This window comes from Colletotrichum fructicola (assembly GCF_000319635.2).
Source record: "Colletotrichum fructicola Nara gc5 chromosome Unknown KSG_Nara_v1_contig06, whole genome shotgun sequence".
Lineage (NCBI taxonomy): Eukaryota > Fungi > Ascomycota > Sordariomycetes > Glomerellales > Glomerellaceae > Colletotrichum > Colletotrichum fructicola.
In genome coordinates this window covers 3630428-3656841 of record NW_027094056.1, presented here as the reverse complement: position 1 = coordinate 3656841, position 26414 = coordinate 3630428, and the positions used below count along the sequence as shown (strand labels likewise).

Here is a 26414-nt window from a genome sequence, read left to right as displayed (position 1 = left end):
CTCCACCATCGCCGTCGACGTCCCCCGTCGTCGTCGCCCCTTCCCTCGAAGGACAACCACCAGACCACCTCCCTCATCGATTCCACCTGGTCTCCTTTCCACTGCGATCTGATACCTACACCATGGCTGCTACCAAGCCCGTCCGCTCCCCGAGCCCAAGGCTCGAGAAGCACGCCAATGGTGCCAATGGTGCCAACGGTGCCAACGGTGTCAATGACGCCAATGGCAAGACCCCCGTGAGGCGCGACAAGAGCTACAAATCAGATGGCGTTGATGACAATGATGTCTTTCTCCTGCCTGTCTCCGACTACCAGATCATGATCCTTCTGACCGTTCTCGCTGCCGCCGTTCGCCTGTTCAGAATCTACCAGCCCACCAGCGTCGTCTTTGACGAGGTCCAGTGAGTCCACACAGCTTCCGAACTATGAACCGTCTCTAATTAGGTCTCCTCTCCAGCTTCGGTGGCTTCGCTTCGAAATACATCAAGGGCAAATTCTTCATGGATGTCCACCCTCCGTTGGCTAAGATGCTTATTGCGCTGACCGGCTGGTTGGCGGGATTCAACGGCGATTTCGACTTCAAGGAGATCGGCAAGGACTACCTCGAGCCTGGCGTCCCGTATGTCGCCATGCGCATGTTCCCTGCCGTCTGCGGAATCCTTCTTGCACCTCTCATGTTTCTGACCCTGAAGACCACCGGGTGTCGCACAACCACTGCCATACTGGGCTCCGGTCTCATTATTTTCGGTACGGCATCTGTAATTCATTTTTGATATAGTTCGCTAACGTAGACATGTAGAAAACGGTCTCCTAACCCAGGCCCGCCTGATCCTGCTTGATTCCCCGCTGATGGTCGCGACTGCTTTCACCGCCCTTGCCTTCCAATCATTCACGAATCAACACGAACAGGGCCCTGAGAAGGCCTTTCAGTTGAGCTGGTGGTTCTGGCTTGCTATGACGGGCCTCGGTCTCGGCGTTACTTTCAGCATCAAGTGGGTGGGTCTCTTTACCATCGCCTGGGTCGGAAGCTTGACCTTGGTCCAGCTCTGGGTGCTTCTCGGAGACACGAAGAACGTCACGCCGGTACGTGTCGCTCACATTCACCTCTTGTGTACTACTCGGAACTAACACATACACCAGCGCATTTGGGCCAAGCACTTCATGTCTCGCGCCTTCTGCTTGATCATCATCCCTTGGGGTTTCTACATGGCCATGTTCGCCATCCACTTTCTTTGCCTCGTCAACCCTGGCGACGGCGATGGTTTCATGAGCTCCGAATTCCAGTCCACTCTCAATTCCAAGGGCATGCAGGATGTCGCGGCCGATGTCGCCTTTGGCAGCCGCGTCAGTATCAGACACGTCAATACTCAGGGTGGCTACCTGCACTCTCACCCCCTGATGTACCCTACCGGTAGCAAGCAGCAGCAGATCACTCTGTACCCCCACAAGGACGAGAACAACGTGTGGCTGCTCGAGAACCAGACCCAGCCCCTCGGTGTCAACGGCGAGCAGATCAACGGAACCCTGGCCTGGGACAGTCTGCCGCAGCCTGTTCATATTAAGGACGGCGATGTCATCCGCTTGTACCATCTGCCCACCTTCCGTCGCCTCCATTCCCACGATGTCCGCCCCCCTGTTACGGAGGCCGACTGGCAGAACGAGGTTTCGGCCTATGGTTACGAAGGCTTCGAGGGCGATGCCAACGACTTGTTCAAGATTGAGATTGTCAAGAAGCAGTCTCTTACCCCAGCATCCAAGGAACGTGTTCGCACCATCGAAACCAAGTTCAGGCTCGTCCACATCATGACTGGTTGTGTCCTCTTCTCGCACAAGGTGAAGCTTCCTGATTGGGCGTCTGAGCAACAGGAAGTCACTTGCGCCAGAGGGGGTACCCTTCCCAACAGTCTTTGGTATGTCGAGTACAACGAGCACCCTCAATTGGTTGGCGACAACGTTGAGAAGGTTAACTACCGCCACCCGGGCTTCTTCGGCAAGTTCTGGGAGCTGCAGAAGGTCATGTGGAAGACCAATGCTGGCTTGGTTGAATCCCATGCATGGGATTCCCGTCCTCCCTCTTGGCCAGTCCTCAAACGCGGTATTAACTTCTGGGGCAGAGACCATCGTCAGATCTACCTGATGGGCAACCCAATCGTCTGGTGGAGCTCCACTTTGGCCATCGTTGTCTATGTCCTTTTCAAGGGTGTCGCAACTCTGCGTTGGCAACGCAGCTGCAACGATTACAGCAACGTCACCTTCAAGCGTTTCGATTACGAGGTCGGCACGGCAGTACTTGGCTGGGCCTTCCACTACTTCCCATTCTACTTGATGGAGCGTCAGCTTTTCCTTCACCACTATTTCCCGGCCCTCTACTTCGGCGTCATAGCCTTGTGCTCCGTCTTCGACTTCGCCACCGCTCGCGTTTCTTTTGCCGGCATTCGCAACAACCCAATTATTAATCGCGCCAGCGCTGTTGCTTTCCTAGCCTTCACCATCGCGGTGTTCATGCTCTTCTCCCCCTTGGCCTACGGCAACCCCTGGACCAAGGCCGAGTGTAACAGGGTCAAGTTGTTCAGCTCGTGGGATTTTGACTGCAATACCTTCTACGATAACGTAAGTAACACTACCGCTCATGTGCCGGGACAGGGCATGCCCGAGAGAGGACTGTAATAGTTTGCCAATTGCCCATGTAATGCGCTTTGGTCCGGGAAAGTTCATAGCCAAATGCCATTTTCGATTCGGCTAAGAGACGTTTGGTCAAAGTGACGGTAAATTGAGGCTAACATGACTTTCTTGCCGCATAGTACTCTCAGTATACTGAACTGCTCACCCGCACCTCCGCCGCTGCGGCTCCAACCCCTGCCAAGTCCGAGGCTCCAGCTGCTCCGGCCGGCGGCCAAGTCGGCCAAATTCCAGTTGGCGAGGCCCCAAAAGAGCAACCAGCGGCAGCCGAGATGTCGGAAGCCCCGGCCCAAAAGGTTCTCTCTCGGGAGGAGCGCGTGGAGTACCGGGACCAGGACGGCAACCTGCTCGACGAGGAGCAGGTCAAGGCTTTGGAGGGCAAGGTCGAATTCAAGACAAAGTACGAGACGCGGACGCGCGTCGTCGACGCAAGTGGGAACGAAGTGCAGATGCCCGAAGGCGGATGGCCGCAAGAGCTTGGTCAAGATCAAGGGGACAGCGTCGCCCCGCCTCACCCTGATGTTCAGGGTGTCGACCAGGAGACCAAGTCCAAGTCTACAGAGAAGGCAGAGGATTCAGTCGTTCCCCCGGCTGCCGAGAGCGTCAAGGGTGCCAAGGAGGCTGAGCAAAAGAAGGCTAAGCCTGCTAGCGAGGGCGGCAAGGAGGCCACCGCCCAGGAAGAGCTTTGAGTATGAGGAATCGCCAACTATTTAGAGGCGGTGTAATACGATGTATCACCTCTCCGCTTGCTGGAGCTACCACATGCCGGGGAAAGATCCAGGACGACGAGTGGTACTTTCAGGGGGAGAGGCAAGAGACGCAGAAGCGGAGGTATAGGCGTTGTAGCATCGTCTTTCACACCAAACCCAGTAGGCATGGATGTCACGAACTGTGTTTTCCAGCAAAACCCAACATAACCCCGTTATCCACGGAGTAGAAGGGGATTCCGAAAGATAAGGCCATAAAAATCGAGGTTTCATTTGTTGTCCAAGAGCTAAGCAAGATGTGCGTGCCCATGTATGTAAACAGTCATCAGAGGGAGGGTTCAACCCACGTCGTAATGAGGTGTTGTCTGCATTTTCCCCCTCGTGATTCAACAAGGACCAAACAAGCTCTGTTGCGTTGTTCCTTTCGACAGGTCTAAGCTGGTGTTGACACAACTGCAAGGTCAAGGTCGACGTGTTGATAGGATTGCCTTTCTGAAAACCATCCTTCGGCCTCAGATCGTTTTTTTTCTCTTTTGAAATTAAAACGAAGTGCTGGCTGAGATTCAAGCATACCTTCAGGTGCCCCCTCAACCCCCCCTAGGGGGCACTTCCTTTGCTTGTTCTCCTAGATGCAAGGGGTATGCCATTTGACCCAGAGCGGAAATTGGCGAGCATGCTTGGTAAGTAAGCAATTAAAGTAAGCAGCGCAAAGGGCGTCCTTGTCTGTCATTCACATTTGCACAAGAATTAGGGGTGGTGACTAGGTGAACAACACAACAACTTCTCCTTGTGTCTGGTATTATCAGCAGTGCAGCGCGCACTGACTATTGTCTGTGTCCCGTCGACCTACTCCGTCCGTCTAACGAATGCCTGTCCTCTGCCTCCGATGATAACTGTTACTGTTGATGTGCGCTTCGCAACTCAGGTTTTCCTTCTCCAAAACGCCGTTGCCATTCCAGGAAAATGAACAGCCAGTAAGGTTGTTTCCCAACCCATCCGAACCAACCAGAATCACTCTCGTTCCCAAGGATCCCCGCCAAACCCTCCCATGTGGCCATCATTAGTAGCCCCGGCATTCCAGCTTCGTGGCATACAGCATAGTAATACAGCATTGAATATTAGGTGTACGTCCTGGCAACTCAGTAGTTGCTAGGGATGAAAGCTCGCAATCGCGCGCCGTCTAATCGGATGTAATAGTTGCGGTCGGTTCCGGAGAGCTGGGAATGCTGAGCGACAAACGCTTCTCGCCGTCCTTTGCTCCGTCCTTTCCTTCATTGGCAGCTGTTTCGGGTGCCAGTGACTGTGTGGACTTTCGGTTGCTTGAGTTCGGGGTTTCTGGCCTCGCAGGCGGTGCTTCAGTTTCCTCCGGTGTGTCCGCGTCCTTGACATCGGACTTGTCTTCTTCTGGTTTCTCATCGGCTTCGACGATAGCCGGGACTTGAGCAACCACCGGTTCCACGTCATTTGCGTCACTCTCATGGCTTGGGCGAGGGCTCTTTTCTGATGCGGATGGAGCAGGTTGACTTGCTGGGACAACTCCGCCGCCGATGCGAGACCAGAACATCTGCTCCCTCAAGCGGACACTCTCTTCCCATGCAGCTTTCTCGGCGTCTTCATCATCTGCACGCCAATGACCATCTTTCAATATACGAAGAAAGTTGAGGAAATCGCATGTGGATCTGACGCGCCCCAAGCAGTACTTGCAAAGAGGGTAGCGCTGCGCTGACTCAGACTCGCTGGTTCGAAAGCGGTACGTCCGCAGATGTTCGTCGTCCTTGCGCGAATCGCCGCATAGAGAGCAAGGGTAAAATTGAGGCTTCACGATTGCCGCAAATGGCGCATTCGCAGGGATGGGCTCCACGACAATCGAGCCGTCGCTCATGGCGTTCAGCACGCTGCGTCGAGCTAGCCAAGACAGTCCGGGGGCAATATCCAATCGAAGTGTCGGTTCGACATCCTCTGCCAGAACACGCTTGAAGAATTTGGTCTCCTTCAGTGCTGGTGGAGGCGGGCCCAGGTTTGCTGAGGCGGTGCTAGAAACGGAAGCTGGGGTATTGGGGGTCTGCGGCGAAGATGAAGCAGGTGTTCCAGCGGTGGAGAGGGAAGCTGTTGATGCATTTGAAGGGTGTGCGCTCGAAGTGCTGCCGCCCATGCCAAGACCAAGCCCGCTAATGCCGTTGAAAGAGCCAGACGAAACACGACTACCAGCACGATTGCGCGAGATGCGGGTAAGAGCGACAAAATCCTCGTAGGATCCCAAGTCCGTCCTGAGAACAGGCTGGATAAGATGGGTGAGGCTTGTTGGATAGGTTGGTGAGGAGGGGTCAACGAGAGGCGAGGCGAGCACGCCGTCGGGTCGTTCGTCATCCTTGAACTCAGATTTACTGAAGCCGGGAGATGAGGGTGCTGTTCCGGTGGTGCCTTCTTCCCTTTCCAGTGCCATCTGCTCCATGACATGCTTGAGATCGGCAAGTTGCTGTTGTTGTGAGGTCAGCAGAGCCTCCATATCGCCCAACTGAGACCTCAAATTGTCGTTTTTCCTTTGCAAAGCCTCCTGCTCAATACGCGCCTCTTCCTTGGCTGAGATGACCATGTTGTTGGCCTCCTCAAACAAGGCGGTAGTAAGGTTTTCCAGCTCCTGCTCGATCTTCTTCTTTTCCTTTTCGACGTCCTCTCGCAACTTCCGTTCGTTTGTCACGCGCAGCAGAATAGTCTTCTTCTCCTCCTCGACAACCTTGCGACGCACCCAGATGTCGCCGGCGAGCATTTCCCGTTGTGACGCATTCTGCTCTTCTAAATGCTTGATTTGCTCGCGGGCTCTCTCCAATTCCTGTCTCGTAGCGGTTAACGTGTCATCGAGGGTCGTCTGGTGATTAATGGCGTTGATCAGCTTTGTGCTCAAAGTAGCTACTTCGTCGTCGAGATCGGGGTGGTGGGAGGTATCGGCGTCGCTCGCAGGGCTCATAGCGCGGCTACGGGGATCGGGTAGAGTACTAAGTTCGCCTTCATCTTCCGGGGGCGAAACGGGTGTGGGTCGAAGAGATGGTGATGAAGGTGTGGACGCCAACGATGAGGACATGATGGGGACGTCGGCAACGGATGGCGTCTTGCCTGTGATTCTCGTAGCCTTAGGGCTCGGAGATGGCGATCTGGCGATGGAAGAGAGGGACCTGAAATGGCCGAAAGGTCTGGAGCCGGGTTGGGGGCTCGTATGCTGAGCCCAGCCAGCAACCGCGATGAAGGAATCCATAGGTGGCAATGGCGGTTTTCCTATTTGTTATGACAGAACGGACTGTATGAGACGGCAATGTCAAACAAGTCTCTAGAGCAGCCTAAAAGGGGGCGTTGGTGAGCCTCAGATGAAGCAAGACGACATGGCGGTGGTGTCGATGCAGGTTCTCGAAATGAATTCCGGCGGTTGAGTCGACGACGGTTGAGGGAATGATGGCGATCAAGGTGATTGATTAGATCGGTAGATAGGTAGGGAAGGTGGTGTGGTATCGATGGCGGATGGTGGTTCGTGATCGTAATGGCAGCGTGATTATTCGTATCAAGGCAGGTAAGAAGAGGGGTTCGTTGCAGTGGTGATCAAGTAAGGTAGGAAAGAGGAGAAGAGGTGACAAGTGAGGCAGGCGGGCAGAGGCGAATAGAAGTGAAGCTGAGGGAGCAGCGGAGCGGGCCAAGCAAGTCTTTGAGTCTTTTCCAGTCGTGGCAGGAGCCGAGCTACCAAGCAAGGTACATTGTACGTTGAGTTAGCTACCAACCTTGGCTGCGCTGCGGCGACCGGCGGTGGTTGTGCAAATGCAAGTAAGTGTGCAAGTACAAGTGGAAGAGCGACGGCGGCAAAGCGAAAAGAAGCCAGCCAGAGAGAGAATGAAATGGGCAGCAAAAGACTGGGGACAAGGACCAGGACTGGAACTGGGCGGATGACATGGGTGGCATGGATTGGACGGTTCAAACGTGACAGGGACCACCCTTACTGGGGTGGTGGGAGCGCCGGGCGCACGCACTTTTCCAGGTCTCAAAAGGTCCACGTCCTCGTCCCCATCCAGGCCCATGTCCAGCTGCCCTCTTTCCACCTCCATCTGAGAGACGGGCAACTCGCAGGCAAATGTTGATACGCACGCCCGAGTTTCCTGGCGGCACATTATTCATCAGTGTGCCAGCGCCCGCCGGTTCAAGGCAAGGCGAGTGTGTAGACAGGAGCCTCTGCAGCTAGCCACAATGCACTTGACACACATATGGACGCCCGTAAAAGAGCTCGGCGGGAACGGTACAGGGCCGGGCTGGACTGGGCCGGGATGGCCATGGCCATGGCCAGGGCCACGCCGGAGCAGGGGTGGAGGCAGTGCAGTGCAGAGTGTGTGCAGCTGCCAGCGGCAGCCAGCAAACATGGAAGACGAAGTAAAGTGAGCGAAGCGAAACGAAGCGATGCAGGTGTCCGTCATCGCCCATCAGCCATCAGTCAGTCAGGCAGTCAGTCAGTCAGGTCAGTCAGGTCAGTCAGGTCAGTCAGGTCAGTCAGGTCAGTGCCAAGTGGCAGGCGGTAGCTGAGTATGACGACAACCTACCTTACCTAAGGCACCTTACCTTGCTGAATCACGGACTACTACTAGACTACCTACCTAGTGCACCACCACCTAACCACTTGGTTCTTAGTGTGCGCATCTATTACCATCCATGGATCGCATGTTGCGGTGTTGCACCGGGCCCCGAGAAAAGCAGATGCTGCAGCGGCTTGTGACGATGTTGCTGTGGGGTTTGCTGTCGGTTGCCGCTTGGTCGGGAGTGGGTGACGGGCCTGACAGCGTGACAGCTAGCCCAGCACAGGTGAGCTGAGGTGAGGTGAATTCAAGTGGGCAGACCTAGAGGTATTCGTACCCAGGGGAGTCGGGACCGACCAGTGTGCCAGTCACAGTGTCGCTTCCATGTCGCTGAGATGACGACCACCTCAGTTGAATGATTCGCATTCGCCCCCAGATGCCTCCGCCACAGCCACAAATCAATCAAAAAATCAACTCCGTCATTCCCGCCGCGTAAAAAGGTACCCGCCCTCGGAGCGATTCGTATCTGATTGGGTCCAGCGCCGAGGAGTCTCACCTAATATGCGCAAAAACCACCCCGTACAGCAGCATACTGTAATCCCCGTACATTTCGACCCGACCTCGGCGCGCCTGGTGACAATTACATGCAATTCCACGCTGCCACCAGCCAAACAAGCACTTCTACAAAAGGTAGGTCTACCGTGTCCCGTGTCCCGTGTCCCATGTCCCGCGTACCGTCTTCTGGTCAGCTGGCTGGTCACAACGGTGTCCGTACATGCATACCTTAATTACCTTACGTACCAAGGTGGTCCCGTCAGAGTTATGAACTGCTCGCTCATCTTACTTATACAACCATGTAAAATGTGCTTGTTGCCTAATGCATGGATGATCCTACCTGCCAGCGTGAACCGCGAACCGTGAACCGCATCACAAACCTACTCAAGTAAGCTCATGAGATCCTCTCGCCTCCCTTCTCCTGAATACATCGTCAAATCTGCCCTGCTTTATTGCTTCGCTACGCCGCAACTAGGGCCGAGGCACTGCCCGTTCAAACGGACCCGCGCCTGGGACCCTGACGCGCACGCATCTCTGGAACACGACCCCCAGCCAAGAACCAGATTGAGAACTTCCTTCCACTCTTCGGCTTCCATCTTGAGGCTCCATCCATCCCATCCCATCCTTCCCTGCCCCAACCTATCCGTGTCCAACCTTCCTCAGATCTGCGCTGTCATCCCCCTTCCCCCTCAGCCTATCCGTACACACCTACTGTACTGCATAGTACATATGCAGCGCTCATCTTTCTTGTGGAATGCTGCGACGTCGCTCCAATTGGTTTCAGGTCGCGGCCCATCAATCATCACCGACCACCAGTGAGTCTATTCTATTATTGGCATTTTCTACTACTTAAACATGAGCGACATGGCATCTGTTTGTTACTTAGTCACCCTGCCTGCCTTCCATGTTTTACACTAGCAGCCCGTCCTCGGGGCCCTGCTCACCCTGCATTCCGAGGCCTGCTGAACAATTCTGTATCGCCGTCTGCTTCGCGTTTCGGCTTCACAATGCCTGTGTTCGCGTATGCAGCACTCCTTTCTCCATCTCCATATCTTGCGGCATCTACCGAGCAGCCCGGTCGTTAACAGGTCAAGCTCCCAGGGATTGCCGATGCGTTGCTGCTGCATAACCTGCCTATCCGTACGCTATCCGTACCCAACCTTGACCCAACAAGAGACGACAACCATTCATTCATCCAAGGTACCGGAACACGTACGGATACCTTGCGCTCCACACGTTCCTTTTGTGCCTTCCAGAGCCGGGGACAAGGACCCTAGCATCTTCACTCAAATTCTACTTGCGAGCCGAAATCTACGTCCTTCACAAAACATGGCTACCCCCTTCTAGGCCCCGGCGCAGTGCTTCTGCGTTTAAGCTGAGGCGCCTGATCGCCTGCCACCTTGTTGTTATTATCTCCTTGGTCCATTGGCATCAGGCGTCTTGGTTTCGATGCTTGCGGCTACTAGGACGCGTCTTCTTTGAGCATTACCAATGGCCCCAAACTCTGCTCAAACAAACGTCGCGGCTGTCTAGACCTGTCCAACTGTCCTCAGGCCTGCCCATTTGCCTGCCTCTGGCTAACTTTCTTTGTCCAAGGGCCGGCTTGGCTCCATCAGACGCCTCGGGCCTCACCGTCGGCACCCATCAAGCCTTCTCCAGCCACGGCCGTCTCTGGCCTCCTCTTTGGCCCGGGCCTGGCTCGATTTCCCGCGTTGTCCGGCAAGTTTGCCGCCGCCTTGATTGATTTCTTTGCCTAACCTGGCTTGGCGGACAATGGCTCCCGCCAATGACTTGACCATTCTTCCAACGTTCCATGGTTCCCCACAGCACTCGGACGGCGAGCAGCAACTATCGGAGTCATCCGGCCCTTGGAGCGCCATCAACGCCTCATCCCGCGCCGTTGCTATTTTTCGACTCAAGACTTACACCTACATTGTTCCTCCCAGCCCCTGCTGTGAGCCAAACGGCTGACGCCTCGGGGTTGACGCGAATGCATCCGTGCCACTCCCCATACTTGCCTTTCCCCTGTCCGTCCGTTCTCAGTGAGCTTCCTTCATCCCATCTCCCCTTGTCCTCGACCTTGTTTCACAGACATCCGACTGGTGAGCCATTCAGCATTCCCTCGCATTTCGGCAGCGAATTTGGGTGGTTTCTCTGTTGAGGTCTTCGATGCCGACGCCGGATCCTGTCTTGGTACGGCATGGATGTCCTCGTCCGAAGAGCCTCATTTTGAATAGCAACTTCTTGGACCCTGGAACCTATTTGAGGCAGCCCCCCACCACTATCTTCAGCCCATGCTGGACTTACTTTTGAGAATGCCTTAGGGTCGTCGTCTCCGGCGCCGATTATGTTGGAGTCGCACGACAGAGGACAACTGATGGCGGCGACCTGCAAAGCTCCCGGCCGTGACAAAGGAGGTTTTGCGGTGTTGGCGTATGCAAGCTTGACATCCATGTCTGTGACCATGAACAACTTAGCAGCGCGTCTGCCAAATAAGTGTCAATCCATGGACCCCCGGCTTGGCCCGAAATCCGCAGACAGCTCGCCGCACCTATGGGTCTGAGACCCCGAGAACGCAGCCGGGAGTCCGTGCTCGGCAACGACATACCGTCGTCCCATGTCATGAGATTTCGTCCACTCGCATTTCCGATCAGCTCCCTTGAAACAGAAAAACACACTTTCTGCTCCCCGACGGGCATCAGACGCCCACATATAGCTTCCGCGACTGTCTGCGTCTCGATCTGCACCTGTCCATATCCCGCTGTCCAACAGCCCTCAGTTGCCCATAATCCTGCATGCGTGTCGTGTTTCACTTACAAATTGCCGGTGGGAGTGTCATTTTCTGCCTGTGTATTCCAACAGAGCTCGACATGAATTTATCTGTGGGAAATTGGCATCGCCGTCGTCTACGTGGCTTGGATCAGGCCAGACATCAGGTGCGACATGCGGGTAGCCGGTCTCCTTGATCGACCACTGGTCCCCAGTCAATAGCAATGCTCCGTGTCCCGACAGAGAGCTTTTGCAGCATGTCGGCAAGCAGCATCCTCAAGTGCGTTGTATTCGGCAATCTCATGGCCGGCTTGGCTGCTAGGTGCGTCCAAATATTCACCGCCCTCCTTTGAGGGTTGGGCGGTCGATCATGTCATGGGTATGGAACACTGGGCAAGAGGTAGGTTCGCGGCTCACACAACAAAACTGGGAAAGGGAGCATCAGCCCGCCTGGAACTTAGTCTACACTCAATGCCGACGTCAATTGTGTGTGACCGGTGTCCCAATCTTGAAATCCGTTCCAACTTTGGGAGGAAATTCGCCCTGCAGTTCGCCAAACGTTGTGTTGCAGCAAAAGCGGTGTCGCGAGAGTAGGGATTTTTCTTGACGCCGGGCACGTCGACATCCTGGATTTGAGTTCATCCCGAACATTCACCTTCAAAAGCTTTCCTCAACAAGGGTAGCATACAAAACATTTTTAATCAAGCTCTCGGGTGCTTACGAAGACATACTCACCCACGGCATGCGTAGTTTCGTGCGAACATGATTGGGGTCCTCCTGGTCGAATCACCAGTTGGTGGCTGAGTGTTGCAACAACCTTTCTCGCAAATAGCTCAGCCGACTTGGCTTGGTTTGCATTCTTTTTTGCGTATCTGAGATGCAGTCCGAGTTACCAAAGCATTGCAGCTACACTAAGTCCCGCCGGTAAGCGTTGGCCACATGTCGGTCAAGGGAACGTGGCAGCGCTCACGGACACATACTCGGCCGATACTGAAGTCGTGCATGATTCATCCAATCCTTGTAGCTTGTCTTCTCGGGTGCTCGGTTCACTATCTAAACTAAGCCGCTCCAACCACCTAAATCCTCGAGCGGGCTTCATTGTTTAATGGCATTTTTCAAGACTGGCAGCGACAGACCCAAGCTTATCAGTATACTGTTCTAAGGATAGAAGACTTGAATGATTTTGTTCATAGATGAGTCAATGGAGCCGAAGTTTACCTAGAAGTAGAAGGGGTACAAGCGGCGACTTCACGTCGAGGACCCTAACTTCCACCCCCATAAGCACAGACGAAACTGATGAACAGTTCCCAATATAAGCTGTCAAAAGTGCACCTATGGTCACATACGACCACACCCATTGGAAAACTCGGGATCCCGTCCGCTCTCCCATAGATAAGCTAATGAGGGCTGGAGTAGTAGTCGGGTCGGTGACGACCGGCGAATGCCCGGTGTTGTATGTATTCATTTTTTGTAGTTTTTAGTTTGTTTTTTAAGGTTTTTAACTCCAGACGAAGAGACAAATATTCCCGTACTGCGTAGCTAGTGAGTGAGTTTCCCTTATTAAATGAATAGAGTCTCCCTACTACTATATATCTCTGTTATTATATATAGTGCTTTCTATCTCTCACTACGCACACATCTACTTTAGATTAGCAACTCAACTAAATTTGCAGCCTATACAGGCATTGCGCCTTCTATCTTGTCCACGTTTTTAAGTCACTATGTTGTTTTATATTAATAGTAAACAGCCTTAAGGTCCTAGAAACGTCGCCTTAAGAAGCTTTAGATATGTCATTGTTGAACAAAACTTCCCCGAGTACATTAACAGAAACATGCCCGAGATGCTAAAAGCTCATCAAAAGCCACGCAGAGTCGATGCTAGAGGCGTTGCAGATATTTCAGGTAATTACACGAGGCGACCGATTCTTATGCTTCATGTGATTTGCGTTTGCGAAGCTACATATGCAGTTGACAGTTAAATAACGAAGCGGAAGCCATACTGAATATAGCAGCATGTCTATGAGGCCTAGAGCGTCACATGCTACAGATAGACGTCCAATAGAAGTATACTGTGTAACATTACCTTCACTGGGTCGTTCAAAGATAGTATCCGCAGGCTGGTACGGAGCATTTCGGAATATGTTGATCCGTACATGTGATAACAAGAGCCCCAATACCACAGCCTTGCACATGCGGCATTGGGAACTCGGTATGCCCCCTGTCAGTTTTTTTCTTCTCAAAGTCTTGAAAATTCAGTATCGTGAACTTTCTTATGCCATGCAAGTTTCAAGACTGACTGACAGTTGATCTGTATCTGTTCAAAGCTGTAGATGAGAATAGATACACCCCAACAGTGGCGGCAGCGATAAGCCTTGAAGACATGAAGACTGCGGTGTCCGATGTAGTAGGCATTGAATCGAGTGGAAGGCAAAGAGCATCAAAAATTAGATATAACTATTAAGATGAATATCACGAAAAGCCTCATCTCGGAGACGTAGGAGGAGGTGCGGTTATTAAGCGGCCCATTTGTCACTACGACTGCGTATTTATCATCGAGGCTATCTCATCTAGCCGTCTTTGGTGAGTAGAAGCATAAGAACAAGCACCGCACGCTGTCGAAAACAACAAAATGGGGCCCCCATGAAAGTGACCGTCGAAACCAATTATCTTACGTCTCTGTTCAGCTATGAGGCGGCGCCGCATCCACCTCCACCTGAGCCGGCAGTGCGAGTGGGCCCTCAGGATCGCCCCGGGCCATGCCTACGTAGTAAACTCTGCTTACCGCATTCAGTCCCTGAACGCGACGTCGAAGCGAGTGCGAAGGTAACCCCGGCGAGCCGTTCGCACTTTCGCCTCCAACGTCCGACACCTACCTGCCCCCGGGACGGCATAGGTGGCTGTGGTCATGGACAACACTGCCGTCACCAACATAGCCAGCGGGGCAAATCATGTTCCCCGCACTTATTGCGCGGTCACTTCTATGAATGGAAGCTGGACGCAGCGTAGCCACGTGCGGATGGCCCTCGGCGGCTTCATCTGAAGTCTCTCGGCGTGTCATATGTGACCGTATTCGCAGTCCGCCACAACTACCTCCTCAGCTGGCGCTTTCCAACCGTCGTCATAGCTACAACCGTGCGCATCTGTCAAGGACGACTTGAGTATAAGATGCCGTCGAATCCTTCCACGAACCTGGCGCGCCATAGTCCGCTTTGAACGCTTCCAAGAACTCCGCATCGTTTCACGGGAAAAAAAGCAAATGATTTACATCACGCACTCAACCCCAGGTAACAACATCGATAACAGAAATGTGTGGCTGCAAAAGACGCCGCGAGGCCCGTGCCGCCTGGCTTGAACAACGTGCCGCCGGTGGCGGGCGATGCGGAAGAGGCTTCGGCCCAGGTGCAGGTCCGCCGTTCCGTCCTCCGTTCATGGGCGGACCTTTTGGTCGCTGGAGAGACACGCCACGCACCTACCGAGATGGAGACCATTCGCAGCTACAACCCCTCAACCCTCGGGATGTGACGATCCCGCGAGACGTTGAGAAGGCAACCTCTCCTCAAGGCCCCCAGCCTTCTCAGCCTCAACAACCTCCGCAACCTCCCCAGAAAGATGTTGGCCGCGTGTCCTTCATGTCAGGCCCTTTCAGCAGATGGCGAGACTCCGTTAGGAGCGACACCAAGTCCGACGTGAGAAGGGAGTCCACCACTACTCTGCCCCCTCGTTACGCCTCTGGTGTCACAGATGTTCCGCGACTCGATAAGGAGAAGCGTCAATCGCTTCCGCCGACGTACGATGCTGCTACGAAGTACTGAGCGAACATGAGGGTAACGGAGAAGAGATTGAGGATGGATCTCTGCCAGGCACTTGAAGTAGACAACAACACATCGGGCCGTGTCGCAGGAGCCCATGAACACAACGAGGTTAAGAATAAAGTTTGCCATTGAAATTTACAGTATGACACTGTCCGTCTGTTCTGGGTATTTGGGGTATAAATCCATCCGCTTGTAGCCAAACAAAAAACGACATTGCGCTACCCGATATTACACTTTTCGTGCCAAATCCTTGTGGTTCTGTATACCCAGATGTGTCAAAAACACCAACATTAGATGTGTAAAATTTGGGTTTCAGCCATTCAGTCCCATTCTTCGTAGCCGCCAGCGCCGTAAGGATTCCATTCTTGTCCCGGATAGCTTGTTGCGCTCATTTGAGGCGCCTCAGGATCATCTTCCTTCCTGTACTTGTTTCCCGAGGACTGCTTCTCTTCGTAGGGGTCAACGAGAATCTTTTCTTCCTGTGCTTCGAGTCGCATCGTTCTCATGCGTTCGTCCTCAGTATCCTCCAACTCGGCTCTTGTGCTTCTGCCTCGGACGAGAGCTGTGACGCCGGCGCCATTGGAATTGCCATTCCTATGGGTAGCATTGCGTGGTGCCTCGTCTGCCGAACTCTCGCTGACTTGGCTTTGTCCAGTGCTCGTCGCAGTGATGGGTTTTGCAGGTGGAGGAAGCGGACCAGACAGCAGACGAGGAGTTGCGTCGTATATATCGGAATCAGATGTGTCCTGGTTAGCCTTCTGGATGTTGACGCTTAGGCGTGTACCTGCGCCTACAGGCTGGTCATCTGCAACTCCCGCGTCTGATACGTTCATCATGTCTATCGAGGCGCCGTGTGAGCCCTTTCTGGCGGGACTGGCTACGTCAACAGCAAGACCTGGCACCGATATCTGTGTCTGCGGCGGGCTGGGAGATGACTGCTCGGCGAATGTATTCAGACGCGATTGGTTTGTATGTGGATTGTCGATACCTGGAGGTTGAAAACCTCCACCATGCGAGGGCTGGATTTGCGGGGAGTCCACTGATTGTCGGACAGCAAAGTCTGCACGAGCGTCCCCATGAGAAGGTTGCTGTACTTGTAACATGGTACTGGGCTTTGTATGATTATTCCCATGGGCGTCGGCCCGGCTAGAATGTGCGTGCAATTGCGGGTGACCTTGTGCATAGACAGAGGGGTTTTGTCCAAGATTTGCCGTATGGTAGGATTGCATGTCCTGGCTGGACTGGTGCACCCTTGGATCTTCTTGTTGCTGAGGTTGGAGTTGCTGGTTGTATTCCGGCACACCATGATGGGTGCTATTTAAGCCAGGTTGTGCTCCGTAGCTTGCATGTGACACTGTGGATTGGTAGGAGGTGGTGCTCACTCGGCGATCAGCTTGGTAGGACGCCGTGAATTGACTAGGAGCTTGCGGCTGGTCTTTGGGCGCCAAAGCCTGCGACTGGTTGTACATGGATACTTCGGATGGGTGCCCATGTGCAACTGGCGGCTGTGCATAACTTTGCTGTGCTGGCTGCATTTGATGATGAGGATAGTGAGCGGGGGGTGATGGGCGTCCGATGTCATACGGAGATGGTGCCACATGCCCTTCTCCGTGAACGGCTTCGTATCCACGAGGAATGGGGACTTGGTCGTATTGAGGCTCTTGGTATGGCTGAGGTTGTGGCATGCCTGGAGTGGGACCGAGACTGGCGGGAACAGCCCTAGTCATGATAGGATCGCCTGACGGTCTATGGTATTGTAGGACTCGCCCTGTGCCTTGAGATATCTCAGAGCTTGCGCTAGACATGCTGTGTTGCGGGGGGGCTCTTTGTCCAAAGGATGCCGCTGGCGATGGATGACGTTGTTGCTGGTGAGCAAGCGGCCCTTGCATTGGGTGAGGGTTGCGTTGATTCAGAGGCCCAGGTGGTGGCGTCAATATCTGCCCAGGTCTCGTTTGAAAAGGCTGTGCGTGCAAGCCCCTGTCAGGCGGTGGCATTTGCTGCGACTGTTGTTGTTGTTGTGGTTGTTGGGGGAGTCGGGCCTCAGGTTGCTTCGACGATCTCTTAAAGGCGCTGAATAGAGACTTTGTCGTGGACCCTTTTGGATGGCCTGGATGAGATGAAAGTTGTGCGGCTTGGGCAGAGGTCCTGTTCTTGAACCACTTCGATACTGAGCTATGTTGACCCTCATCATCCAAGCCTTGTGCAGCGGGCTGCTGGCTCTGGTCAGAGAACAGCGGCAACGAGGATCGCTGGGTCTGGAGCTTGTTTGCTTGAGAAAACTGCTCCATACTTCCATGCCCGAGTCCAGGAGCCTGTTGCTGCATCGTATGAGGCACAGATGACGGAGCCTGTTGAGATATTTCATCGTTCTGACCTATGTCTAGAGAACCAGTTTCAACTGTTTGGGTTTGGTGTCGATCAGCAAATGGCGCTTTACGCGTTGTTGATGGTGCAACAGAGACCAACAGCTGCCGTTGAGAGACAGGCGGGGGCGGCGGTGAAGCTGAGATGGACAACCGCTGCAGCGTGTCCGGCGCATGCACTACTCCGTTGGATGACGATGCTATCGCGTCTAGTGGGCCTCTCGGCGACGAAGCGGGTTCTAGGTTTTGTTGACCAGCATCTAGCCCCTGTATTCCAAGTGCATGAGCTTGAGGGTTAGAGAAGGTTGGATCATGAGAGCTGCCGGCTTGGTCCTGTCCAACATACAATCGCGCAGGTGGCTGCTGCGCAGAGGGATCTGACATGGAGTATGTACCAGGAACTGTCCGAGACTGTGCGGTATCCAGTACGCCCCGATTAGAGGCGTCAGGTTCGGCTCTCCTTTCAGTAATGGTACCAGATGCGTGCCGATTTTCCACAACGGCAGCATTATGATTCTGGTGTGCATTTAAGACGGGAGATACAATCTGGGAAGGTTGGGGGCCTGTTGTAATTGAATGGGCTGACCGGGACAGTGTTGTTTGTTGCTGAGTCTCAAGACTTCGTCCTGGATGAGCCGTCGAGCCCTGGGGAGATGACTGTTGCTGATCTGAGCCAAATTGCTGGTTTACCGTAGGTGACAGACCCATGTAATGGTTTGATCCTGGGTTCGAAGGTTGATGCTGCTGTGCGGGCTGGAGCATCCTCGGCTGCGCAGGAACATGGTCTTTTTGATGAGAAATAGCTTGAACTGGTTGTTGGGCTTCTTGGTTTCTCGATGACCGATGACCAAATATACCAGAAAGGAGATTTCCGGCCGAACTTCTCCTCCCGCGATCCTCTTCACCAACAGTCTGCAAGTGCGTACTTTGAAGTAAACCAAAGGGCCCGGATCCTGTCGTATTGCTGCGCTCTCTCCCAGCGGCGACGTGCGATGAAGACACATCAAGTTGAGCAGCAGGTGCTCCGGAGTGATGACTTTGAAAAGACGATGCCAGTGAATGGGAAGTCCCCGGCTTCTGAGGTGGCTGTAGCTCCTGTTGGCTGGAACGGTTGAACACCTTGCCTGCGAAACCAGAGAAACGTTTCTTCGGAGGTGCTTTGTGACCGCCAGCTTGATCATTGCCAGCGGTCGAAGTCGATGAACGCGACAATGTTGGTAGCGCGGCAGATGAATCGTTAGCAGCTGAACCAAGCCAAGAACGCTTTCGCTCTGCAGGCGCAACCGGTGGCTGGAATTGGGCAGAGGCAGGGATAGGACTAGCTTTTGGGGACGGCGTGACCACTTCGCCCTCCTGTCCTTGTTGAGATCCAGTGTCCGACGGTTTAGAGCCTCTTAAATTGAGGAACAGGCTGGACCGCCGCTTCTGCCGCCCGCTTTGGGTTTCCACAGCAGCCATATTCGGCACAGGATCTCTAGTCCTTTCTGTATCATCAGCAGGGTGATCGACCTGGTCTACCTCGTCTTCCTTGAAACTCTGCCTTTCTCTTGAAGAGGGCCGTGAGAAGCGTTCACCAATTTCTTTGAAGAAACCTGAGCTCCGTCTTTTCCTGCCCCGCTCATCGTCTCCTGATGGCTCCACACTACTTACTTCAGAGTCTGCCGTATGGGTTCTCTGTATCGAAGAACTATCCCGGGGGAAGAACTGGTGTCCTAAATCGTAAGAGCTACGGGGCCCAAACGGCGACACTAGGTTGGGTTGGCCTTGAGGCGGAGGTGTAAATAGACCTGGATATCGCTGTGCCGATGACGGAGGCACCTCAGAGAACTTTTGTCGAGTTGGTAGTTGCGTTTCTTGCCGCGGGACTGCTGGTGAGGGCACCCCAGTCTCTTTATCGAATCCAAAAAACGGCTGTTGTGGGGAGGCTGGACTACCAGACAGACGATTACGACTCGCAGGCAAAAGAGGCTCCGACAGGTGAGATTCTTCTAATTTCCACGGACCTTGCGGCGGTAAGTGTTGAATGGGGTTGCCCCCTATAGTCGGGGATACCACGCCCTGTTGTGAGCGCATGCCAAGTGGTGGGCCACCGCCATTTCGTCCTGCTTGTTGCATTGCAAGCTTTGTATCGATAGGTTGAGGAGTAGAACCGCCAGGTCTGAAGGAATGCCGGGGATCTAAAGCCCTCTTCTCATCATCGCCCCATGCAACCCCAGTGCTCTCTGTGGCGAGTGTTGCCGCCTGGGTAGATGTGGCTGAGATGACTTGGTGGGACATAGCACTATCTTTGCGCGATGCTGAAAGCCCGGTCTCGATTCGGGCAGGTTGTGCGAACCGAGTAGACGCATCCCGACCCACATGTTGATGAAGTGATGGAGTGTTGGCATCGATCACGTCCTGGCTTGTGGTAACCGTGGAAACCGGAGAAGACACGATAACCTGACCGTCGACATCGTCGTCCTCTTCAAGAGAGAAACGTTTCTTTGCTCTTTTGGTGAGATTGATACCGAACGTAGAACTCCGCCTGATGGGTGGAAGGCCGACGAAGGAAGATTGGCGCTGAGGTGATACCGACTGTTGTTGCGACGGAAGCTGCTGACGAGTCTGGAGTTGGTTCTGTTGCTGAGTCTTTTGATTCAGCTCCTGCTGGAGTACTTGATGTTGAGTGTTGCGATACAAATGGTCTTGATCCTGCTGTGACACCTGTTGCGCATCTGAAGATGCAGTATCGCCAGCAGCAATATCCGATTCATCTTCGTTGTCAAAGATCTCTCTACTAGACTCCGTGGGTTGGAATGAATGCACCAATTGTGGCGACTCGGGGGACAAAACATAAACTTGCTCAGATGGAGCTGACTGCGGCGATACGACGACCCAGTCATCGTCACTTCTGGCGTTCTTCGTCGTCGAAGCGTTGTGGAATTGCGCAGCGGGGGCAGCATGAGGCGCATGCTGAATATGGGGACTCGGATCCCTGGATTGCCCCATTTCAAACCCTTCCTCTTCAACCAAGGGTGTGCCTGTATAGGGATCCCACGACGGTTGGGTCTTGCCAATAGGTCTTGGAACCTGAAGATCGCCGGTGCCGTTAACGAAGGCATCTCCATCGTCGGCGTTGTCGTGATGGTTAGGGGCCGACATGGACTGGGTGTCCGAGACGGGCGAGACGGGCTCGGACTCGCTATCCCGGCGAACACCGGCGGGATGCTTAGGGGTCTGAGGCCGGGGTGGGGCCCAAGCCGAGGCCTGTTTTTCCTGAGTCAAGGCGTCGAATGGGGAGATACGTGATGTCTGGGGTAGTTGAGGCGGTGGAGTTTGAGATGCCGGATGTTCCGGGATGGTCTGTGGACCAGGAGCTGGGCCAGATAGTGATCCCGAGAACGATGCTGAATGCGCATGACTGGCCGCACGGGGTGATGAACGGGTTCCGAGACTAATGCCCCATGACGTACGCCGCTCTGGTTTGGCCTTGGACTGGGGTTGGACCGGTGGGGGGGAAGAGTCGCGCTGTGGGAGAACAAGCAATTAGAGATGATCACCACAAAATGCCACGTGGAGTCTTAAATGTCCGAGGGCACCACAGGGGTTACATGATCGTGCAAAAATGAAGAGTCGTAGCATTCCTTAATTCATACAGTCCCGTCATCCTGGTCAGAAAGGGAGACACATGGCTCATGAGCGAGTACCAGGGGGGAATAGAAGGAGAGAAGACAAACAGCAAATGGGAAGAGACGGGAACCGAGCTCCTTTAGACCATCCCGACGGCTAGAGGGAAAAAAAAAAAGGCATGCCCTGTGATGTGACGGCCCCAATTGAGAGGAATGTTAAAGAAATACCTTGTCCCCAGTGCCACGGAGTTTGTTCTTGCCCTTGCTCAATAAACCTTTACCCGCCTTACCCGCCGCAAGCAACAGTCCCTTGCCCTTTGCCCCGACTTGACCACTCGAATGCTTGAAATCGCTCCCAGGCGAATGGGACCCCATGGATACGCTGCCTGCGGGAGGACGACCCGAGGATGTTGCTGTGGCTGCTACTGTGCTGACATTGGTCGAGCTAGCGTTGAGATACTGCTGATAGTAGGGCTGTTGAGAATTTGGCTGGGACGCTGTTGGTGATGCTGATGGTTGGCCAACGTTTGAAACGTTGGCCGCGAATGACGCCGTCGCATTGGCGTGCTCGGGATGCTGAGACTTGAGGTTGACGAGCCAATTGTTTAATCCCGAATCCATTGATGCAAATTGCGCTCTAGTCTCGTTGTACTTATTGATTCTCTCCGATGCGTTTTGAATCTCCATGATCTCCTTGAAGTTAATGATCTTAAGAGGTGCGGCTGGCTGGTCTTGCGACGGCTCGGCAGGCGGAGGCGATGTCGCTTCCGAAGATCGAGCCAGCGCCGGGTGTTCGCCCGGCGGTGGGCTGGGGGACACGGGATTGGACGAAACCCGAACCATTGACTTTTCTTCCGCGAGGGACAGGCGTCGGGGAGGGGCGGCCGAGGCGTGGTTCTTATCAGTCACGGCTGACACGGGCGACGGAGGCTCAATATTCTCTGAGTCCAGCCGCTCTCTCGGCACCGAGCTGACCTGCGACACTTGGTGTGACATCGTGCCTGAAGTTGTTGGCACTGCAATATGCGTCTCGTCCATAGTGCTGGTGGATGGCTGGGTTTGCTCAGCGTCCCTTGTCTCTTCAGACGACAACGCTGGAGACTGTTTGTGTCCAAGGGCAGGTGAGCTTGAGCTGACAGGAGCCACAGGGGCAGCTTGTGGCTGGGAGTCTGACACGGGTTTCTCTTGGGAATCATCCGGGCCCGGCGTGACTTGTTCCGATTCCGCTTCCCAGGAAAATCGTCGACCAAGTGTCGGAGGCGTTCCTGCATTCTCCTTGCGAGGGCTCAGAGGAGGCACATCGGAGACATCCTGTTTTGCAACAGAGTGAACATCTAGCTCTGGCTGCTTCGCCGGGAGCTCTGGTACATCAGGCTTATCATCGCCTGCAGTCCAATAATCATCATAGACACCGTGCAGGTATGTGCTCTCGCGAGGGCCGGTATCGTCCTCTGACTGTCCCACTCGATTGCCGTTAAAGCTATCGAAGTCACTTGTAGGCCGGACTGGACTGAGGCTCCGCATGATTTCCTCCCGGAGCTTGTCGCTCTCTTTAACAGGGGATGGTGAAGTGACTGTGCTCATAGTAGATTCGCGTTGCAATCTCTCAGGTGCTACGAAGCGCGATGAAGAAGGATCCGAGTGCCCGGCATTCAACGGAGCCAGGGGATCAACGGGAGCGTCGGCCGAGTGGCTTTCCTCACTGGCTTGGCTTGAGGCAGGCATTGGTTGCCCCGATGCATTAGAGATGGGTATCGGCATCGACGCCACAGCCTTCACAATTGTGACACCGCTGCCTGGGACTTCGTCGTGCTCGTTGTCGGAGACCGGGGAAACTTCGCCAGGATCAACGCCCAGGGTCTTCTTCTCTGCAACAGCAGGCGGCGTCAGCCCGTCAGTGACTGATCTAGTTTCAGTGACCCAGCCGCCAGGAAGAGAGGGCCGCGATGGCAGAGATGCCAGATCCGATTTGGCGGGATCTACGTTTTCTTGATTTCGAGGAACCTCTGCCGGCGGAGTTGAATCCTTTAGAATTTGCTCAGACACTCGAGGGGAGTCGGCTCGTTGGGGTGTTGAGCTCCCTGTCGATAATGCAACAGGAACAGCCGGCGGGTTTCCAACATGTTGTGGTGCTGACGCCGCCGCTGCTGCTTGAAGTTGTGGCGTCAACGCAGGCATTGGGGGTGCATCGTCGGCAAATTTACCGGGGTTAGAAAAGAAATCGTCCCCGAACAGAGACATGCGAGCCAGGTCTGGCAAACGTGGACTGGACGAGTAGCGGCGTTGTTGAGCAACTTCTTCCTCACTAGGACGTTCAATCTGAGGTTCAGGCGCGGGCGCTGGAATGCCCAGGTTGGGACTTTCAGAACTTGGGGGCATTGTCTGATTTTGGGCATGGTTTTGGGGTCGCATAAGCACGTTGTCGAAGCCGTATTCGCTCTTTCTCTCTGCAACAGGCGCTAGGGTCGGTCGCAGATTGCCTTGGATTGCATCTTCTCCTTCAGGCTTTCCCAAACTGCTGCCACCCACTTGTTCGCCACTTCCAGTGTCAGCAGAGGATGGCTTGGCGGGAGAAAGCGAGCGGTCGGTCTTGAAGCCGCCGCTGCTATCCAGACTGGGTCGTCCCGAGTCCATGGAACCTCGTTCCCTATCCTTCTCACTGTCGACGCGGCGATAGATATCCGAGGGTCGAACAAAAGACGGCTTCGAAGTCGAGGACGCGCCAGGCGATATGATACCGGAAGGAGATCCCGAGCGCTGCTCGACCTGTGGAGGATGAGTGGAGCTTGACCGAGAACTAGGAAGGCGATCACTGTCATGTTGGCCCATACTGCTCTTGCGAGGTGGGAATCGGGTGGATTGCGGTTGCGCCGGCGCTGGTGAAGTTCGCCGGCCGCCATTCGGAGGTATCACACTTTGCGATTGTTCGTTCCGAACGAGAGAGGGCTCCGGTGTTGGGCCAGTATGAGCAGATTGCGGCGACACGAACTGCTCATAAGGGCCCTTGTCAGAAACACTGTCCATGGAGGACGGCCCCGAAACAATCGGAGGTTGAACATTTTGCGGTTCGGAGCGCGCAGGCGCAGGCGCAGGCGCGGGTGATGACGGAGTCTGGATTCGCAAAGGCGGTAGGCCTGCCGTGGCCCGAGGGCTGGTGGATAATCCCGACTCGTTCAAGGCCGGCTGCGGCGGTCGCATCGTTGGCAGTCCCGCGGATTGAGGCGCAGGTGGCTGGTGTGACGGTAGGTTCGACGGTAGATTCGCAGTTGATGCCTGGCTAGGACTCGGTTGACGAGAGGCAGGCTTGAGAGGTGGGACAGGAATCGGTTCTTCGGGCTCCTCGTCGTCAAAGTCGTTACCCCAGTCATCGCCGTCGTAGTTCTGTGCCTTGGCCTCAACCCATTTCTTAGTTTTCTTCCTGCCCAAATTGGTCTTGTATGCACTCGTCGGCGTCTCGGGGCTTCTGGAGGGTTACTGAGATTAGCACCTGCATCTATGCCTTGAGAAGTGCATGGCTGGAGAGAACTTACAGAGGCGATTGTCCATGAGGAGGCCTGAAGCCATAGTTGTACGGGCCGCTCATCGCGTCGTCAAAGTAGTCGCGACAAGAGCGTCAATCGCCACATATCTCTGCCAAAAGCTTGTCTGGTGACGGTTGATCCGAGGCAGCGAGGCGACTCGGGAGTGAAAACCGTTAGGCGCACGGCTGCGATCGGTGGTTCACTCGATGGGGCACTGATCGGGTGAGACTGGGAATGGAGATGGTCTACAGCCTCGGGTTGGGATGGCCGACGCTGATTTGATTGAATAACAACAGGACAAGTTGACGAGCCTCGGGGCAGGCCAACAAGAAGACGGCAGAGATCCGAGTCCAGACAAGACTGGACAGTCGCTTCACTACCTTGAATGGGTCAGGGCTCGGTGGATGTTGTTGGTGCAGTTCGCCAGTCTGACCAGCCGCAACTTTTGCTGGAGAAGTACGATTAGACCCAAGACGGATGATAATTTGGGGCTTGTTGGGGAGGTGGCTTGGAACGGACCTTAGCTTATTACTCTCACCTTACCAGCCTACGATTATTCCCCGTCAAGCCATTGGGGAACGTAAGGCAGCGCAACGCAGCGCAGAGCGCGGACGCCGCCAGTTGGCCTCTCAGCTGGACTGGGCTGGGCTGGGCTGGGCTGGGCTGCATATTTTCGCAATCCGTATTGGCGTGGTGTACTTGTCATATCCCTGTGCCAGTATGACTCGATGTCACTATGCAGCGAATCTGTAGTGGACGAATACTCGGGGCATTGAAAGGATGGAGCCGTTGGCCGTGCTCAAAAAGAGGGGATCAGCCTGGTGTCTTTCCAATGGCAGCCCGAGGACGCCCCATCCACTTGCAGGAAACGCAGGCAGGCAGACGGCGGAATGCAACGCAGCGAAGAATCACGAGGGGTGAGCGAGGCATTGTGGCATGGCATTGCGGTGGTGCCTGTCCGCCCATCTGTGTGCGTAATCTGTGATGAGTGAGGGCGGAAGCGCGGCTATGCATGCTAAGGTATCTGCTCAGACTGGACGGCAAACGGGGGCGGACATAGTCTACTCCCGTCCCCTCTGTACATAGTAGCTCACGGCGGGCTGGCATTGTATTTCCGTGGCATGGGATACCCATGGCACGCTAGTAAGCTATCAACACCATTCTTTACAGATAAGGTAGTAAGTAGCAGAAAAGGTGCGCAGCCGTTGCATACATTCATTTGCGAACTTGCATCTCAGCAAGGTACCGCGATGCTGCCTGCTGTACACACTAAGCAGACTGCCTCATTTCACGCATCGTACGGCGTAAGCAAGTTGGTTCTACACCATTCACGATTGCTCTTGAATTCTCATCGTACCCAGCTGCATGGTGTCATGGATGGCGGTTCATCTCACAATGTGGATCACCTCGGTCCGTGCAGCCATTTTTAGATGTGGCGGTGCGTGCGTAATACTTGGAGAAAGTTTACCTATCAATTCGCCCCTACTTACCTAGTATAGGTAGTCTAGGTAGTACCAAAGGAGGCGCTAAAAGGACGCCGAAGGACAAGGTCCAACGCCAGATAATGGAACGCTGTAAGGTACGAGCCACACGTGCGCCGCGCGCTCTAATTGCGCTCTGCAGACCAGCCTCTGTTCCGAAACAAAAAAAACCACGTTGGCGGTTGGATCGGACACCCTGGCCCCGTCACTCCGACTGCAGCAGACTGACGCTCCGGACTCTGAATTTCCAAGTCTGACAGACGACAACTACGGCCAACCTGTATTCCGCACAACCTACGTCGAGATATCCGCTTAGACCAAGTCGCGACAACTGGCCTCGTCGCGCGTCTCGTGTTGCATCGCATCCCATCGCACC

The 26414-nt window shown here is 54.4% G+C and overlaps 5 protein-coding genes across 5 annotated transcripts; 2 read left to right on the top strand and 3 right to left on the bottom strand.

The window, feature by feature from the left end:
• Window positions 1–122: 122 nt before the first annotated feature.
• Window positions 123–3367, top strand: PMT1 (Dolichyl-phosphate-mannose--protein mannosyltransferase 1; the record flags this gene model as incomplete). The annotated part of the gene is made up of 5 exons (XM_032032913.1): window positions 123–400; window positions 457–746; window positions 799–1082; window positions 1140–2609; window positions 2801–3367. 5 exons carry the CDS (start codon window positions 123–125, stop codon window positions 3365–3367), a joined length of 2889 nt encoding a protein of 962 aa, XP_031888119.1.
• Window positions 3368–4565: 1198 nt separating this feature from the next.
• On the bottom strand, window positions 4566–6635 carry sec2 (Rab guanine nucleotide exchange factor sec2; the record flags this gene model as incomplete). The annotated part of the gene is made up of 1 exon (XM_032032914.1): window positions 4566–6635. The coding sequence occupies one exon, from the start codon at window positions 6633–6635 to the stop codon at window positions 4566–4568; it is 2070 nt and encodes a 689-aa protein (XP_031888120.1).
• Window positions 6636–14558: 7923 nt separating this feature from the next.
• CGGC5_v011259 (uncharacterized protein) lies at window positions 14559–15065 on the top strand (the record flags this gene model as incomplete). The annotated part of the gene is made up of 1 exon (XM_032032915.1): window positions 14559–15065. The coding sequence occupies one exon, from the start codon at window positions 14559–14561 to the stop codon at window positions 15063–15065; it is 507 nt and encodes a 168-aa protein (XP_031888121.1).
• Window positions 15066–15385: 320 nt separating this feature from the next.
• On the bottom strand, window positions 15386–15898 carry CGGC5_v011258 (uncharacterized protein; the record flags this gene model as incomplete). The annotated part of the gene is made up of 1 exon (XM_032032917.1): window positions 15386–15898. The coding sequence occupies one exon, from the start codon at window positions 15896–15898 to the stop codon at window positions 15386–15388; it is 513 nt and encodes a 170-aa protein (XP_031887904.1).
• Window positions 15899–19416: 3518 nt separating this feature from the next.
• CGGC5_v011257 (uncharacterized protein) lies at window positions 19417–24619 on the bottom strand (the record flags this gene model as incomplete). The annotated part of the gene is made up of 5 exons (XM_066152507.1): window positions 19417–19464; window positions 19787–20784; window positions 20881–20935; window positions 21265–24499; window positions 24567–24619. 5 exons carry the CDS (start codon window positions 24617–24619, stop codon window positions 19417–19419), a joined length of 4389 nt encoding a protein of 1462 aa, XP_066008087.1.
• Between the last annotated feature and the right edge of the window lie 1795 nt (window positions 24620–26414).